General features: G+C 36.2%; 1 protein-coding gene across 8 annotated transcripts in view; it reads left to right on the plus strand.

The window, feature by feature from the left end:
- The window catches only part of LOC112563770 (FAD-dependent oxidoreductase domain-containing protein 2-like), a 38,931-nt gene extending 25,309 nt beyond the window's left edge, over positions 1-13,622 (plus strand). For all 8 annotated transcript variants that reach the window (XM_025238119.1, XM_025238104.1, XM_025238136.1 and 5 more), the window contains 10 exons: positions 2,597-2,850; positions 3,187-3,325; positions 3,745-3,936; positions 4,363-4,493; positions 5,295-5,415; positions 7,164-7,397; positions 8,187-8,353; positions 10,307-10,472; positions 10,854-11,092; positions 11,486-13,622. In XM_025238119.1, the coding sequence (XP_025093904.1) occupies positions 2,610-2,850; positions 3,187-3,325; positions 3,745-3,936; positions 4,363-4,493; positions 5,295-5,415; positions 7,164-7,397; positions 8,187-8,353; positions 10,307-10,472; positions 10,854-11,092; positions 11,486-11,793 (1,938 nt within the window). In that variant the 5' untranslated portion in view covers positions 2,597-2,609 and the 3' untranslated portion in view covers positions 11,794-13,622. The remainder of the gene's footprint in view (positions 1-2,596; positions 2,851-3,186; positions 3,326-3,744; positions 3,937-4,362; positions 4,494-5,294; positions 5,416-7,163; positions 7,398-8,186; positions 8,354-10,306; positions 10,473-10,853; positions 11,093-11,485) is intronic.
- The last annotated feature ends 1,674 nt before the right edge of the window (positions 13,623-15,296 follow it).

A 15,296-nucleotide genomic window follows, 5' to 3' on the forward strand; every position in this document is an offset into this window, starting at 1 on the left:
ACTTTCTTTTTCTCTAATTGACGTGTAATAACTTGGGTTTAAAAAAAATAGGTTTTAGAAACTTCCAGAACTCTTAAATGACTTCAGGGAGACCAGGAGAGGGATGTAATTGTTCAATTTCGCTTGGTAAGGCAGGTCTAAGTTTGGCAGTAATCATTAGTGCAAGCTTCACAGATATTTTTTTTTTTCTGATGTGGCACAAACTACTGTAATAACTTTAAACTGATTCCATCCCCCATCACCCACTGGTCTATCACTAAGGCTGTCTCAGTCTGGGTTTTCTTTCTGATCAATTTTGGCATGAAGGAGACGAAGATCTGGTAAAATGAGGCGCTTTCCTGCATTGACTGGTAAGCCTCAAAAAAGACCTCATGAGTCAAGAGAAATTGCAGTTGAGAAGAGGCTAGGAGCCAATTAACCACTCTCGGGCAAGCTTGTTTGTCGCAGTGGTGCCTGGTGTCTACAAGAGAGAAAGGGGGACTGCCATTTTTGTCTAGATAGGCAGCAGTCAAATTTGTTGCCAAGCCTGCATCCTTCCATGCTCAGGAGAGGGGAAATTTGAACATGAATTTTCTGAAGCTAAGGAATTGGCTGCAATTAAGACAGGATCAGAAATGTTCCTTTTGGAATCTGGCCTAGATTGTCTTCTTGTCACATGATTTCAGAGTTGATGTATCATCCTTTCAGATATGCTACCTGTGCTTACAGCCACCACAACCTGTTTATTTTCTCAATTCTCATGTGTTACCAGTGGGCAAAGTCAGGTATCCCAGCTAAAAGAAAATGAATAAGAAGTGTATCCACTTTTTACATTCTTTAATGAACTGTACTACTACCCTTCAAATCGGCATTTAACTATGTCACCATCTTGCATATTTTTGTTTAAATTTACTGAAGTGGTGGCATTTAGCAGAGAAATGTATTCACTAAATGTTACAAATTTTGTGTCAGCCTGATCATGAATATACTGCACGAAATGCCCAAGTTCGCAAACTTTCTTGTGATGCCATATATACTTTAGTTTGCTACTTCTGTGTCATGTCTTAGAGAAAATTATAATGACAAAAATATTTTGCACATTTCTGTAAATAATATCATGTGAACAACATCTCTGTCAACAGTTAGGTGCTTTTAGATCCTCTATGCAAGCTTCGGCACTAAGTCAATCAGAAACATCCATTTAAACAATAAATTATCCCAGAGGGCTTAGTTTAGATAACACAAAAAAGAAAAGAGTGACGTTAATTCTTTATATTGGATCTGATGCCTTTTCATGTGAAACAATTTACAAAATTAAAATCCGATTGCTCGATATGGTAGCACACAGAAATTCATTAAATTTAATTACATTGTTTTATGAGCCCAGCAACCAAGTTAAGATTCAATTACCGCTGTGTGATTATATGTTGCTTTTGCTTCCACACAGCATTTTTTTGCTCAAATATTTTCAAGATTTACGAATAGAACATATTGAAAATTAGTTTGCCTGAAATAACACAGTGCCCAAATTGGCTTAGGATGTCTTAACCAGTGTGTCTGTGTGTGTATGTATGTGTCGATACGAGCAAGTGTGTGATTAGTTCATCTTCTCGTCATCTACAGATTCATGAAACTCCCAATTGCTACTGTTTGTTGCTTGTATCTCTTTGCATCTTCTATGTTTGTCTTTTTATTGCATATCAGTACTGTTGTTTATCCGTCCATTCTTCTCTGCTGTTCTTAAGCACATGCTTCTTTATGAATATGATCATGAGCTACCAGCCAGTGTGAGGTGGGTTTGTGGGGTGGGGGAAACCTCTGACCCAAGTTGATCACAAGCAACACAAGTTTTTTTTTGTTTGGGTTTTAGTTTTATTTTTTAGCTGAAACATACAGGAAAACTTCAGTTATAACAAATTATGTCGTAATAAAAATTATAAATCAAAGGTTCTCTGCAAAATATCACAAGCTGAAGTTAGTCCCAAGCATTAATATGAGCTGAAGGATTCAAGTCTAGAATGACTGTAGAGTGAATGTAACAGTGTTTATTGAAAAGCAGATGCTTAGGAACAGTTGACAGAAATATAATTTACTTTCCTGGTCTGTTTATGTTTTTAAGATGAGATCTTTGGTTGTTAAAATCTATTGTCAGGTAAACTTTTAAAGCAGATGTTAATCATTTTATTAAAATTCTTTATTCTGTTATATGTTGTATTCCAGATTGCATACAAGAACTGAACTTGATTTTTTTTTGAAGTGCCAGTTTGATCACACATTCTTAATGCCTGCTCTGTTTGAAATAATGTCTGTCCCTAAAGAATCTCACTTGTTTCCATGCTGCAAATACGAAATACAGGAACATTTGCTTTTTGCTGTAGACTATCTAAAGTACCAATACATTAAATATACCACCCATTTAATTCTTTAACAAATTTAAATATCATAGTTAAAACAGTAACAGATCAAGATGATAAAGAAATGAAAATGTGGGAATGCTTACTGTAAGATCAAGTTGGAGCTTACATCTTGTACCAGCAGTCAGTAACCACCATTTTGGAGTTTTCTTATTGAGTTCTGTTACGAAAGCTTAATTTGAAATAAAACTACTGTGTTCCAGGAGCTAATAAAAGATGACACCCAGAGTTTCCTCACTAAATGCCTTGACTTCACTTACTGTGGCCTTGACAGTAATCATCCCATGGGCTTTCTTATTACTACTGCTGACCCCACCAAGCTTTGCCTTGACCTCGGAACCTCACCATTATCATGACTACTGCATTGTTGGAGCTGGTCCTGCTGGCTTACAGCTCGGCTTTTTCTTAAAAAGAGCAGGCAGAGACTATATAGTCTTCGAAAGGTCAAATACTACAGGTGGGTGTTACACATACATTTTTTTTCAAAGAATATACATGCTTGTTGTTCAGCAGCTGGCTCATGGATGCAGAATGGTTTCTCCTGCTTATTTAAGTTTGAAAATTTTGCAAAAATAGAAAGCAAAGTACTAAAGTATAACAGGTGTTGTAGAACTATTTAAATGACATTCCTCAAACGGGTATTAAAACATCGATTTAGAATGATAACAGTTGTAAGGTAAAAGTCACTCCTTTACTTCTTTTTTAGAATGCGGTCTAGTGGCATAGCAATTAGCAGACAAGCAAGCTGAAGGGGAAAAGAGATAGGACACTGTTTCATGATCACTTGTTGCAGGTCAGTTTTTCATTGATTATCCGCGGCATCGGAAGCTGATCAGCATCAACAAACGCCACACTGGAAAGACAAACAAAGAATTCAACCTTCGACATGACTGGAACTCATTATTATCAGATGATGAATCACTTTTGTTCAGGTGAGAGCTGCCAGAAGCCTAATGCAGAAGTTTCATCATGTGTTACTGGTTATTTTGAGAGATGGCATGCTTCATTTGTTTTGCTTTTCAGCAAGCAAAAGAATAAAATGAAGTAAATGTAATGACGTATTTGAGCTTTATTTTATATTTGATGTTTATGGTACGCACATGCACATACACACATCATAATTTAATGGTATGTCGCTCGCTCCCCACAAAACCAAAGTACTGCAATGCAGTTTGTTAAATATTGATTTTTTTCCCAGCTGCACTTTTAAGGAAAAACAATTTTTTTTTTACATATATTATATCTTTATGGAGGAAAATTTTTGTTTTTTGAAAACAAATAATAACTTGTTATTGCCAATGAGGCACTACCTTCCAATCCCAATTATGAACTATTTTTCTTTTGTTAAAAGGCACTACTCCAAAGAAATGTTCCCACATGCAGATCAGCTGCTGCGCTACCTTCGTGACTATCAGCAACGCCTTGGCATTAAAGTGCAATTCAGCACTGAAATTAGCAATATTCACAGTCTTCCTGATGATACAATGCCTGATGGTGTGTTATACTACATGAATGATCAACTTAATAACTCCTATTCATGCAAGTGAGCAGAGCCATTCTCAACTAACAACTATATAATTATTTATTTACATTCTTACCCTGTGGGAAAAAAACCCTTATCTGCATAAGATCTTTCACTTTTATTAAATGGGGATGTTGGAAACTGTTTGTATGTGTACTTCTTGAATGTTTCCCTAGAAATGCCTGCTTCTTAGAATTGAGGATGTGTGTGTGTGCACACATGCATAAATGCATACATATGAATGTACAGGAAGTGTGTGTGTGCACGCGTGTGCTCACGAATAGGAGAGAGAACGGGTTAGAAAAGGAATCATTTGGAGAGTGAGGGACTTATCATTCCAGACCTGAAACTTGTCTCACTTTGTCTCTCTAGTACTTTCTGAGACAAATTTAATTTTTCATCAGAATAGACTTTTTTGAGAAGCTTGTATTTCTCAATATGTTTTAGAGTCCTGATAATTGCAACTGGCATGGGAAAACCCAATATTCCAGACATGAAGGGTATTGAATATGCTGAGGGATATGAAAGCCTGTCCCTACATCCAGAAGACTACGAGGGGAAAAGTGTCCTGGTATTGGGTTAGTTATGCCTCATTCGATTTGTCACTTTGCATCTTATTTTATGCTAAATCTTCATCTTGATTAAATTTCTGTAGGTCAGCTTCATTTTTGTTTTTCTTTGATGTGTAGGGGCTGGAAGAATATAAGGGGGATAAAGTCAAAGAGATCAGAAAAGATCTAAACAGCCTGAGTAATAAAGAAGTGCATATGAAGTATTTTATATGAAATATTTAATAGACTTGCCACCAGCTCTGAGACTAAACTTAACAAAATTTAGACTAAGCTGTCATAAACTCCCTATTCAGCAATTAAGATATAGCGGTATACCGAGATATTTAAGAACATGTCCACTGTGTAATCTAGACGAGGTAGGCGATGAATTTCATTATTTGTTTGCGTGTACCCACCATTTCTTGGTTGCCTCGCGGAGAACGCTACTTCCGGTGTGTTTTGCATGTCATGTGGGTGAATTTGGGTTTCAGCAGCTGATGAGTGTTGGTTCCAGGCGTGTGCTTGTGGACTTGAGCAAATTTGTTAAAAGGGTGTTTTCATTGTTTGGATGATCTGTATGTATTTATACGTGGTGCCATGTGACTATTTACATGTGTTTGCTATGTTGTTGTCACCTGTAGTGAGTTTGTTGCTGCGATGGAGTTGTCATTGTGTTTTTTGTGATTGTGAGGTTATGGCTAAAAATGCCCCTGGGCTTATAGCCATTAAATAAAAATGTTCAAATGTTAAAATGTTAAGTATTTAGTGTGATTGTATTTTGGATAGTGGTTAATGCGATGTCATTATATATCTCTCCCTTTTTGACAGGCCGAGGCAATTCAGCCTTTGAGGTGGCAGATGGAATTTATGGTGTGACAAATTTAATCCATATGGTGGCACGCTCTCGTGTTAGATTATCATGGGAGACACATTATGTTGGAGATCTAAGGTAAGGGGAAAAATGTTTCATCACTTAGTTGCCTCATGTCCATATTTAAAAAGTTTATCTCCACACAGATATTGTAGTGTTGATAACTGCTTTAAAATATTTCTACGCCATTGATCTACTTTTAGATGGGACAATTTAAATGCTTGCTTTCAAATTCCACCACAGAAGTAAACAGGAAAATGTCATTATAAACTATCAAAATTTGAGTATTTCACACTTTGTGGTGGGAACACACATTTAGTGAACAGTGAAGCTATCAGATAAAAGGCAGGAAATAAACTGACAGGAAGAGCTCCATGATAAAGCCCTTAGTTTAATGTTCACTTGGTAAGTTTATAAGCCACGTAGAAGAATCTCAAGTTTAAGAAGTGGAAGCGACCTGCAGAATTTGACCTTACTTAGAAACTAAGCTGTGTAGGAATTAAGGAAGGCACACTTTAGACTCCTCATATGTAAGGGAAAGTGAGCTACTTGTGTAGTTAGTAGAATTCTGCCTCAGATACCTTACAGTTCTTTTGTTCTTAGCTAATTACTAGGAAACTTTCTTATGTTTTTTTTTTTTAAGTATTTTAATCTTACACAATTTGTGTAAAAGACACAAAAATCTTTTCATAGACTTGCAGCTTAAGATAACATTTGTGTATTTTGTTATAACTTGGACATAGCTGTTCCAGCTAGTAACTCATCATTTTTGGTAGCAAAATAACAACAGCTATTACAAAATTGTACAATTAAGCATGGTAATAATGAAAAATGGGAAAGACTTCCTATCACCTCTTACTGTCAAACTTATATAAGTCAAATCTTCAAGGGACCGATGAAAAAAATAAAGGTACAGAAGGTTCAAGTTAAGAAAGTTCATCAGATGGAGTTGCACACAATTTTTTTCTGCATAAAAAGGAGAATATTAGAGCACAGGGTCGATGGGGGCCTCCATGGGGATTTCATGATTTTACACTTTCCGACGTATTTTCAAATGGCTTCAACATGCTGACTGGCTTCAAATTATTCGAGTTGTGGAAGTTTTTGGCTAGGTTGATTCGAGTTATGGAAGTTGACTTTGCATTGCTTTAATGGGAAACCAACCAATTGATGTTTAAAATTCGAGTTAAGGAGACTTTTGACTTACGGAACATCGAGTTACAGAAGTTCGAATGTATTACCATTTGGACTTGACGGGTTCTGTAAGCTGACCTGAACTTAAATGTTGATGTTTACGAGTTATTTTAAAGTCTTCTACTTTATTATTGCAACTGCCTTAAATAATGGATGATTGGTTTTTACCACCTTATGTATAAAACAAAGATCTGAAAGGCAATAAACAAGTCGCAGACACTGACTCTACAGTTTGAGCATTATCAAGTAAACATAATTTTGAGAGGTAACAAGTGAAAATGTTCTTTACTTTGATGACCTTTTGTTTTGTAGCACTTTGTAGAAATTTAATAGTCTTTGATTGTGCATTTATAATTTTCTTTGTAGTATTCTTAACTTTGTCACTTCATTGCATTTACAGTAAGCAATATGTTAAAAACATAAAAGCAAGAAACATTTACATAGTGTTTACATTATGGATCCAAGTGTATAGCATAGAGAACTCAGTAAAGCATATTTTTCAAACCTTTCTTTTCAGGAAGATTATTTAATCACGAGTTTTTGGATAGGTGGTTTTGTTTTTTTTCTTTTCGTTTCCTTCTTTTTAATTTGTGACTTTTACAATAAATTGCTATCTTTAAATGTTCTTTCAGGGGAGTTAATAATGCACTGCTCGACACATATCAGCTAAAATCTTTGGATGGACTTCTTGAAGCTGATTTAACTGAGGTCCAGCTGGCGAAAAGGGATGGCAAAGTGTTTATTGAACCACTTGTTGAGAATATGAGTGAATTCCAGAAAATTTTTGGTGACAATTTTGCACTACGTGAGCCATATGATAAAGTCCTTCGTTGCCTAGGTTTCTCCTTTGACTCCAGTCTGTTTCAGTGAGTGATTGTAAGCAATATCAGCACAGCAGTTAAAGAAGAAATATAGCTTGCTTGTATAAATTAAGAAATTTTCATAGTACAGAGTTATGCTTATCTTAGAACTGCGACATGTATTGTAAAGGATTTTTTTATCCTACAACACTATGCAGATTTCAAGCTCTGTGAAATGTAAGCATGCATATCCTCATGTATTGTGTTTAGGTGTATGTGTCAGGTAAGCACCCAATTCCTTAGTTATGTGGTTCAAAATGAGCAAGAATATCTCAAAGTTAGAAAAATAACACTTAAAGACCAACCTCAATGCTTTTGCGTTTTTTTTTTTTTTTTAAGGTATCAGTAGATATAGGCTTTAGAAACCTAACCTGTAAATTTCAGCATCCAAAACCCGTCCATTATTTATCCACTACAGTTTGTACCTGCGATCAACAAGTGCTGATAACAGTACTTTGGTAGTGGGTAAATAACAAGTCAGTTTTGGAGGCTTAAATTTACAGGTTAGGTTTATATCGCCTATATCTAGCAATATCTGCTAAAAATGCAAACTATTCAGATTGGTCTTTAATGTCTGGCTACGGAAAAAAATCACAATAACTCATTATAGTTAAAAAAAACTATACCAAATAAGACTTTATTGTTTAAAGAGGAATCTTACTTTATACCACAGTCTACTTATTAAGTTATTCATTGGCTGCATGATTCTTAGATCATATTTAGTCTGATGACCATAGGAATTTTTGAAAGATTTAAAATTTTAAAAAGGCAGAAATTTGTGCTTTTTTGTCCCAGAAATAAATCACTAGCACGCCGTAGTGGGCGCTTGAAGAAGTTCCCCGCCATCAATTACAACTATGAGTCAAGCTCTCACCCAGGGGTGTTTTTTGCGGGTACGACTACACATTCACTTGACTTCAGAAAATCAGCAGGAGGCTTTATCCATGGATTTAGATATGCAAGTATGTTTTGGCCCTTGTCTTTCTTTTTCTTCAGCCTCACTTTTCTTTCCTTTCTTAACCCTTAACATACGAAGCCTATGTCATCAACATTGTTGACCAAGCTAGGGATCCTTGGAGGACCCAATTTTTTATTTTAACTTCTCAACTGTTTGTTGCGACAGATTACTCGAATTACGTTTGGGGATTTCTGAAACAATATTTCAGCGATACAAGCATTTTTACCATCAAATATTTTCTTCTTCATATTTTCTACATTTTTACTAGTAAAATTTTAACAATACAGTTTGGGTTTTTTTTTACATCAGATTACGTGCAGTATAATATTTCTGTATAACCAGTTATATAAATTCACTAAAATAAATGGTACAGATTCATGTGTTGCCATCGCTACAGTCCTTAGCACATGTCACAGTTGTGCTGATCTTCCAACGTGCTTCACAGACAAAATGTTTGCATTTTATTTTATGTTTAAAAGAACATTTTATAAGGATTGTTATATAATAGTTATCTTAAGTTGATGAGGGACATACAGAAATCAAGAGTAAATTGTTACAGGTGTAGCAGGATCACTAAAAGTCACCCTCTGGGGGTCTCCGAGGACCCCACTTTCTTGGCATGTTAAGGGTTGATCTTATCTAAGTCTCTCTCTTAGCCTTAATTATAAAACACAGGGAAGATTATCTTTGGATTAGCTATAGACTTAAGTCTTTCATGGCTATGAAGAACTTTACTAGAACAACAAGTATTGGGCAGATGTCAAGCAAATAAGAGGTACTGATGTATTTTTGGTTCTTAACTAAAGGCCCTTAACTCTCCAGAGAAAGCTCCTGCAAACAGGTGTCACATGCAGATAGTGCCCTGAGACTTTATTTTTATAATAATCAGCTTTAAAAAAAAACTATACACCAATCTCTGAAGCACAGCAACACATTTTGGTCATTCTTTTAAATCAAGCCACAGCTGTGCACATGATTCTGTGATGTGCTGATTTGTATGCATTGTGTTCATGCACATGCATGCACACACCTTTAATATTATTGTTTATTATTTATTGATTGCTTCCATACAAAGCCTACATGATTTTTAACAGATTAGCATGTTTAGCATATTTAAAAAAATTTTTGCTATGCAACAATTTAACAGTATATCTGTTAGATATAAATAATATCAAAGTAGTGGACGAAAAACAAAATGTTATTTACAAGACTCCGTAGACAGATAAGGAAAGATAAATTTGTTTTATATAGGTTGCCTCCTATGGACTTTTTTATAATTAAAAGTGAAAAAGATATTTGCAGAAAATAATTGTAACTTCTAATTTATTATGATACTTTGTATCATGGCTGAAGCACAAAAAGCATACACATCCTCTACGGATTGATGAAGTTTACAATCTGTCATGCATATTCTTAGAACAAATGTTGACATCCACATTAGTGGCAGAATTTTCATTTGCTTTGTTGAAAATTTATGAGAAACAGCTTTGAGTATTTAAAAATAACTGAAGTTGAATGAACGAAGCTTGCTAATAATGTTTCGATGACAACTTCTGCTGTACTAAACAGATGTTGTTCTGATACTGAATACTTAGCAATGAGCCAAAATCCTAAACCAAAAGATGGCAAAGTCATAATTTGGGGTGAACGTCACATGCATGCATAATTCTCCAAAATTGCCCATAAGGTACTTCTAAAATCATTTGTAATTGTTCTGGATCCCTTAACATTAGTAATCTCAGCAGAATAACTGCAACATTCAACATATCTTTTTTTAAAAGTTCCTATGATGATTTATCTTGAAAATGTTTGATGTTACAAATACCCATAAGATGATCATGTAATATACATGCTGGAGTGGTTTGTTTACTATTAATGAGCTAAGTATATAAGCTTTAGACAAAGAACAATCTCAAATGTCATGATTTAAGAAATGGACTTTACTATGTCTTAACAGTCCGAGCACTACATCGACTCCTAGAATGGAGATATGAGAACGTTCCGTGGCCTAGTCAACCCATTCCTACAGCACATCTTATGAACCATCTGCTTAAACGCATGAACGAGGCATCAGGTCTTTACCAAATGTTCCAGATGCTTGGGGATGTGATTGTTTTCTCCGAGTGAGTAGCTGACGAGAGCAAGAGAAACATCTTTTAATGCAATAGCTTTTTTTAAACTGATGATAAGGTAATAGATAAGCGTATACACATGAATTAATTATCAAATCAGTGTTGATTTTAATGGTTTGGGGGGTTTTTTTTGTGGCTTTTTTTTTTTTTTTAACAGACTTCAGCACTAGCATCTTTTTTGCTGTAGGAACAGTTTGAAATGGACAGGGTTTTCCAAAAGTCGTATTTATGTTGTTATAATCAAGTCAGATTTATAAGGGGAAAAAAAAGGCTGCGGAGATGGTTAGATGAAAAGTCGAACAGAAGGGAGAAGGAGAAGGGGCAGTTAGACAAAAATTATGCTGATGTTAGGGTTATTATTGCTGTACACAGGGATGGTGAAAGTGTGCATTACTTTGAAGAGTTCCCAATCAACATGCTCCATGAGTTCACCAACAGCACTGGGTTCCCAGTCAAGCAGGTGCTGGTCCTGGTCATGGAGTATGGCTCAGAGTTTTCTGGTCCAGGCAAAGACATCTTTCGATATGATCGCGCAACAGGAGATCCCGGTGATGCTCACAACTCCAACTTTCTTCATCCTGTGCTATACTATTATGACACAGTTCCTACAAGTGAGTCAACTATAGCTGTTATAGTCTTGTGTTTTTAAAAGGATGAGACAAGTCAAGAATTACTGTCAGGCAATTGATTTAGCTAATTATGTAGTTGCTTAGGCTTTGTTGTCAATTGAGTGCCCCATTGCTTAATCGTTGAGATATTGTGGATTTATAAATGGTAGTGAATGCATTTTAGCATTAGGTAACATATATTTTTATTCATAGTATCATCTTTGATGATAGCAATATTTGGATATGCATTTGAAAAATATTCCATGAGTGGTTTGTCATTTTAATGTGATATTGATTGTAATGTAATTCCTTCTTACTTTTGACTGAAGTAACACAGTTGCATAGTTAAAAACCAGTCCTGCATTAATTTATGTTTTCCTTGTTTTTTTCATGAAGAGATGCAAATGAAAACAAAAGGAAAGCAAGAGACTCTTCCTCGTCCAGCAGCCATGCATCACATTGTTGAGGATTTCCTGACATTGTGGGACAGACCATTTTCACACATCATGCCCTTGCGCCATTTCCTGGATCATATTACAAAGACAGACCTGCGAGACCGCTTCTCTCAAGCATGTTTCTTTGAGGCCATGACCCATGATAGTGTGGGTCTGCTCTGCAAGCAAAGGTATTTGATGGGCCAGGGGCTGTCAGCTACTCCTGAGATGATAGTCGAAACTGACGTTGAGGGGCTTTGGCCAAAGTAAATATCTGTCTTAGGAGTGGGCTAAACAAAGCAAAAGTTTTTAAACAGCAGGAGGCAGCTGCTTATTAAAAACGAAGATGAAGGAAAGGCCAAAACTGACATTTTCTTGTCATGTTCTCTGATCTATCCTGAGTTGTAAGGCCTGTTTGCTTATCAGACCCTTGCTGATTCAGATTGTATTACAGGTGATCCTGCAGTGAGATGGTTAAGAGATCCCAAGCATGTTTTACGTACCACATTATCTCCCTTTGTGTTCTCAATCCACCCCTAGAAATGAAAAAGTTCTGATTTTCCAAGATTGTACTTGGCAGCACTGATATCGTTGCAGCCTGACATAGTCTGCATTTAACTTTTTACTTTCACCATTTGTTTTGTTTCGGACTGTTTATAAATTATTGCCTTCTAAGGAAAATGCAAAGTTTTAATAAATGGTAAATATAAATTATTTTGGGGGCTGACTTTTAACCCAGAAGCTACAATACCATCATGGATACCGCTTTCAAAACCTGTCTTTCAGGAATAGCATGGTCTATGCACAGTTGTGTACGGACAGAAATATACACTTCTCTTTGGAAATATTGAATAATTGGTCTCATTTTTTCCAGATTTTTGCTTTTAAAAAAACTAAAACAAAGTGAGGCTGGTTTTATTTATTTGTTGAAGAAAGGGAAGAAGAATTGTCTTCACTTGTTAATATTTTACACAGCTGAAAACTTGAACTCCCTTTTTGGGTAGCTGTTCTGCTCTTAGTATGTTGTGTGCATGGTTTGTTTTAAAGCATAATAGGATTCATAAGTGCACAAAGTGTTGGATCCTTTTAGATGCTAAATTATGTTTATAACATTAGTTAACAAGTCATTTTGAAATGTCTTCCATCAATAAAATTTTGCATCTGTTTTATGTAGTGAAATTTTTATTCATATTTCTCTTATCTAGTTTGCTATTTTAATACCGTGTCAAATTCTTTTGCTTACTCCTGTGAACTTGGTTTGTGCATGGAAGCTTTCAGTTAGCAGGATTTATTAGTAGAATCGTTTTGATTCTTTCATTATTGTAGATTTATAAAATGCATTTTGTCTTTATTTTTGCAATATAATACTCCATCTGTGATGTGGCATCTAGAATTGTACAAGCGACGATTACAGTGTAGTCAAGGCATATTATCACACATCAGCTTTTTATGTTAAAACGTACACTATCAAATGTGATTACAGGCTGAATAGTAATTTCACAGCCTTATGATTGATCAGGTGATTGCTGTTTGGGGTATATGAACAAAATCTCTTATTTCCAGTTAGGCTGCAGATAAAGTGTCAAAAATTCTTGTGTTACCTGCATAGTGAATAGTAGATTCTCGTTTTGAGTAGGATAACAATTTCTAAATTAAGGCATTGCAAAGTGTTTGAAAAATTCATCAGCTGTTCTTCCAAAGTTGCAATTACATGCTTCGCGATAGGAAACATTTCTAGAAATACACGTTTACATAGTTCATTGTTTTTGTTGTTTTTTTGTTTGTTTGTTTGTTTTTAATTTTATTTTTATTTTATTTATTTTTTTTTTTTTTGCTTTGTTTTGTTAAGCTTTGTTTACAGAATGCTGAAAGATGGACAGAAATAGATCAGTACTTGACAAATTTGAAATTGTTTATTCATCCTGTGCTTGCCTGCTTACATTCTTCCTCCCGCGCATGCGCGTGAGAAAGAGGGAGAGATAGTCAAGCGCTCATACATGCTGCGTTCATTTCCGCAATACACATTATATAGTGTCTTTGGGCGATCCGTTGTGTTGAGCTCTGGCACAGGTTTGAAAATAAAGGTCTATTTTTCCTACTGTTTGTTTTCGTGTGCATCGGAAAAAAGGTCTTGTATCTCTGCATTTGGTGTGAGTGGAAGAGTTGTTATAACCGAGCCGGTGTTTCCCCACACCCTTCCCACTAAAGGACTAGTAAGGGGCAGTTGTCTTTTCTTGATTAAGTTTGGGTAAGGTTCAGTGCAAGATGCTATTTCCTCAAATGTAGGGTAATATTACTCTTCCGTTCTCGAGATACACACTAACAAACATTACTGCGCGCAAATCGTGACGTCACGAATATAACTAATTAACATATACCAGCTTTTCCATTGGCTGAACGAGAGTAAAGACGTGTGTGTGTGTGGGGGGGGGGGAGGGGGATTCACCCAGATTTGGAAAAACAATATCAATAAACGTGGAGACAAGAACGATGATCATATCCATTCAGTCGTCATGACCACTGTGCTTCAGTTCGATACCCGTGTAGCGCAGCAAACCTCTCAGTCGACCCAGCTGTTAGGAATGCAGGTACTGATCACTCCTTAGAAGTTTAGAAAAAGTAAGGCAGCGAGGGAGAGGAAATGGGCAGCGCCCTCATAATATAAAGCTGTCCTCGAGAAAGGTGACATCTCTAACACCTCACTCCCCAACGACCTTACCTGTACCTATGTATAGTAATCTGTTTAACCGGGGGTATGAATGTGTGATGGTTTTGTTGATGTGCTGTGTGGTTAATTGTAACCTTGCTTCCTTAGAGAGTTGCTACTCATTTCCATACTAATAAAAGACAAAAACAAAACTAGTTGGTTGTACATAGTATATACCTATATCAGTGCGTAGGTAGGCTGAGGGCACTTTCGTTTTAAAACCCTTTCGCCACCAGCCTATTCCTCAGTTTATTGCAAGAGGTTATAAAGTTTGAATGCCACAAGGCATAGTTAGCCACATCAGCTTCTATAATCTATATCATCAAGAGTCACATATCTTGGCAGCACGTAGTTTTTCTAATCTCTCGATAGTCAGATCGCACTGAAAGTGTTGCTACAACCGAGCCAGAAGAAGAAATCACTATTACCGTACACTCTCCTAATCAGGTTCAGATTTTTTCCCTTGTGACATGTTAATACGCGCATCAAGTCAAAATTCATCACCACTCCCTATAATTATCATCTCCCCAATAAAACAATTAAAGCTGTGGACGATAATTTACATCCGCATGGCAGTCATATTTCGCTGGCAGTGAAGAGAGTAGACAAAGACTAAGTGAGGGTCTCGCCACTGCCAGCGAAAATTAGCGGAGCGGTAATGAACTTTGACTTTACGCGCATGCGCAGACCATATCACTCGGTCATTTCGTTTTAGACATCGGGACTAAGCCAAACGATATTTATTATCGCGTGATCTCCAAGACTGGTCACTTTAAATGTGACTCTTTTATTATACATATTATTGGGTATACGTTTCCTGCATAAAGCGAAAACTTTCAGATCATTCTCACCAACAACTTTAGAGGGAAAATCGCTCTGTGTAATGGGGTCCCAGTCAAATTTACTGCCTGGCATGTTCTCTAAGTCTCGGGGAAAATTTTATTTGGAGTTAGCTGCAAGGATGCATGTACGATGAATAAATTGCAGCAAGGGAATTTACCATTGCTTTGACAGCAGGCAATCTGAGTACGTGAAATAAACTTCATCAGTTTGACTGTTTGAAAAT

This window comes from Pomacea canaliculata, linkage group LG1, assembly GCF_003073045.1.
Source record: "Pomacea canaliculata isolate SZHN2017 linkage group LG1, ASM307304v1, whole genome shotgun sequence".
Lineage (NCBI taxonomy): Eukaryota > Metazoa > Mollusca > Gastropoda > Architaenioglossa > Ampullariidae > Pomacea > Pomacea canaliculata.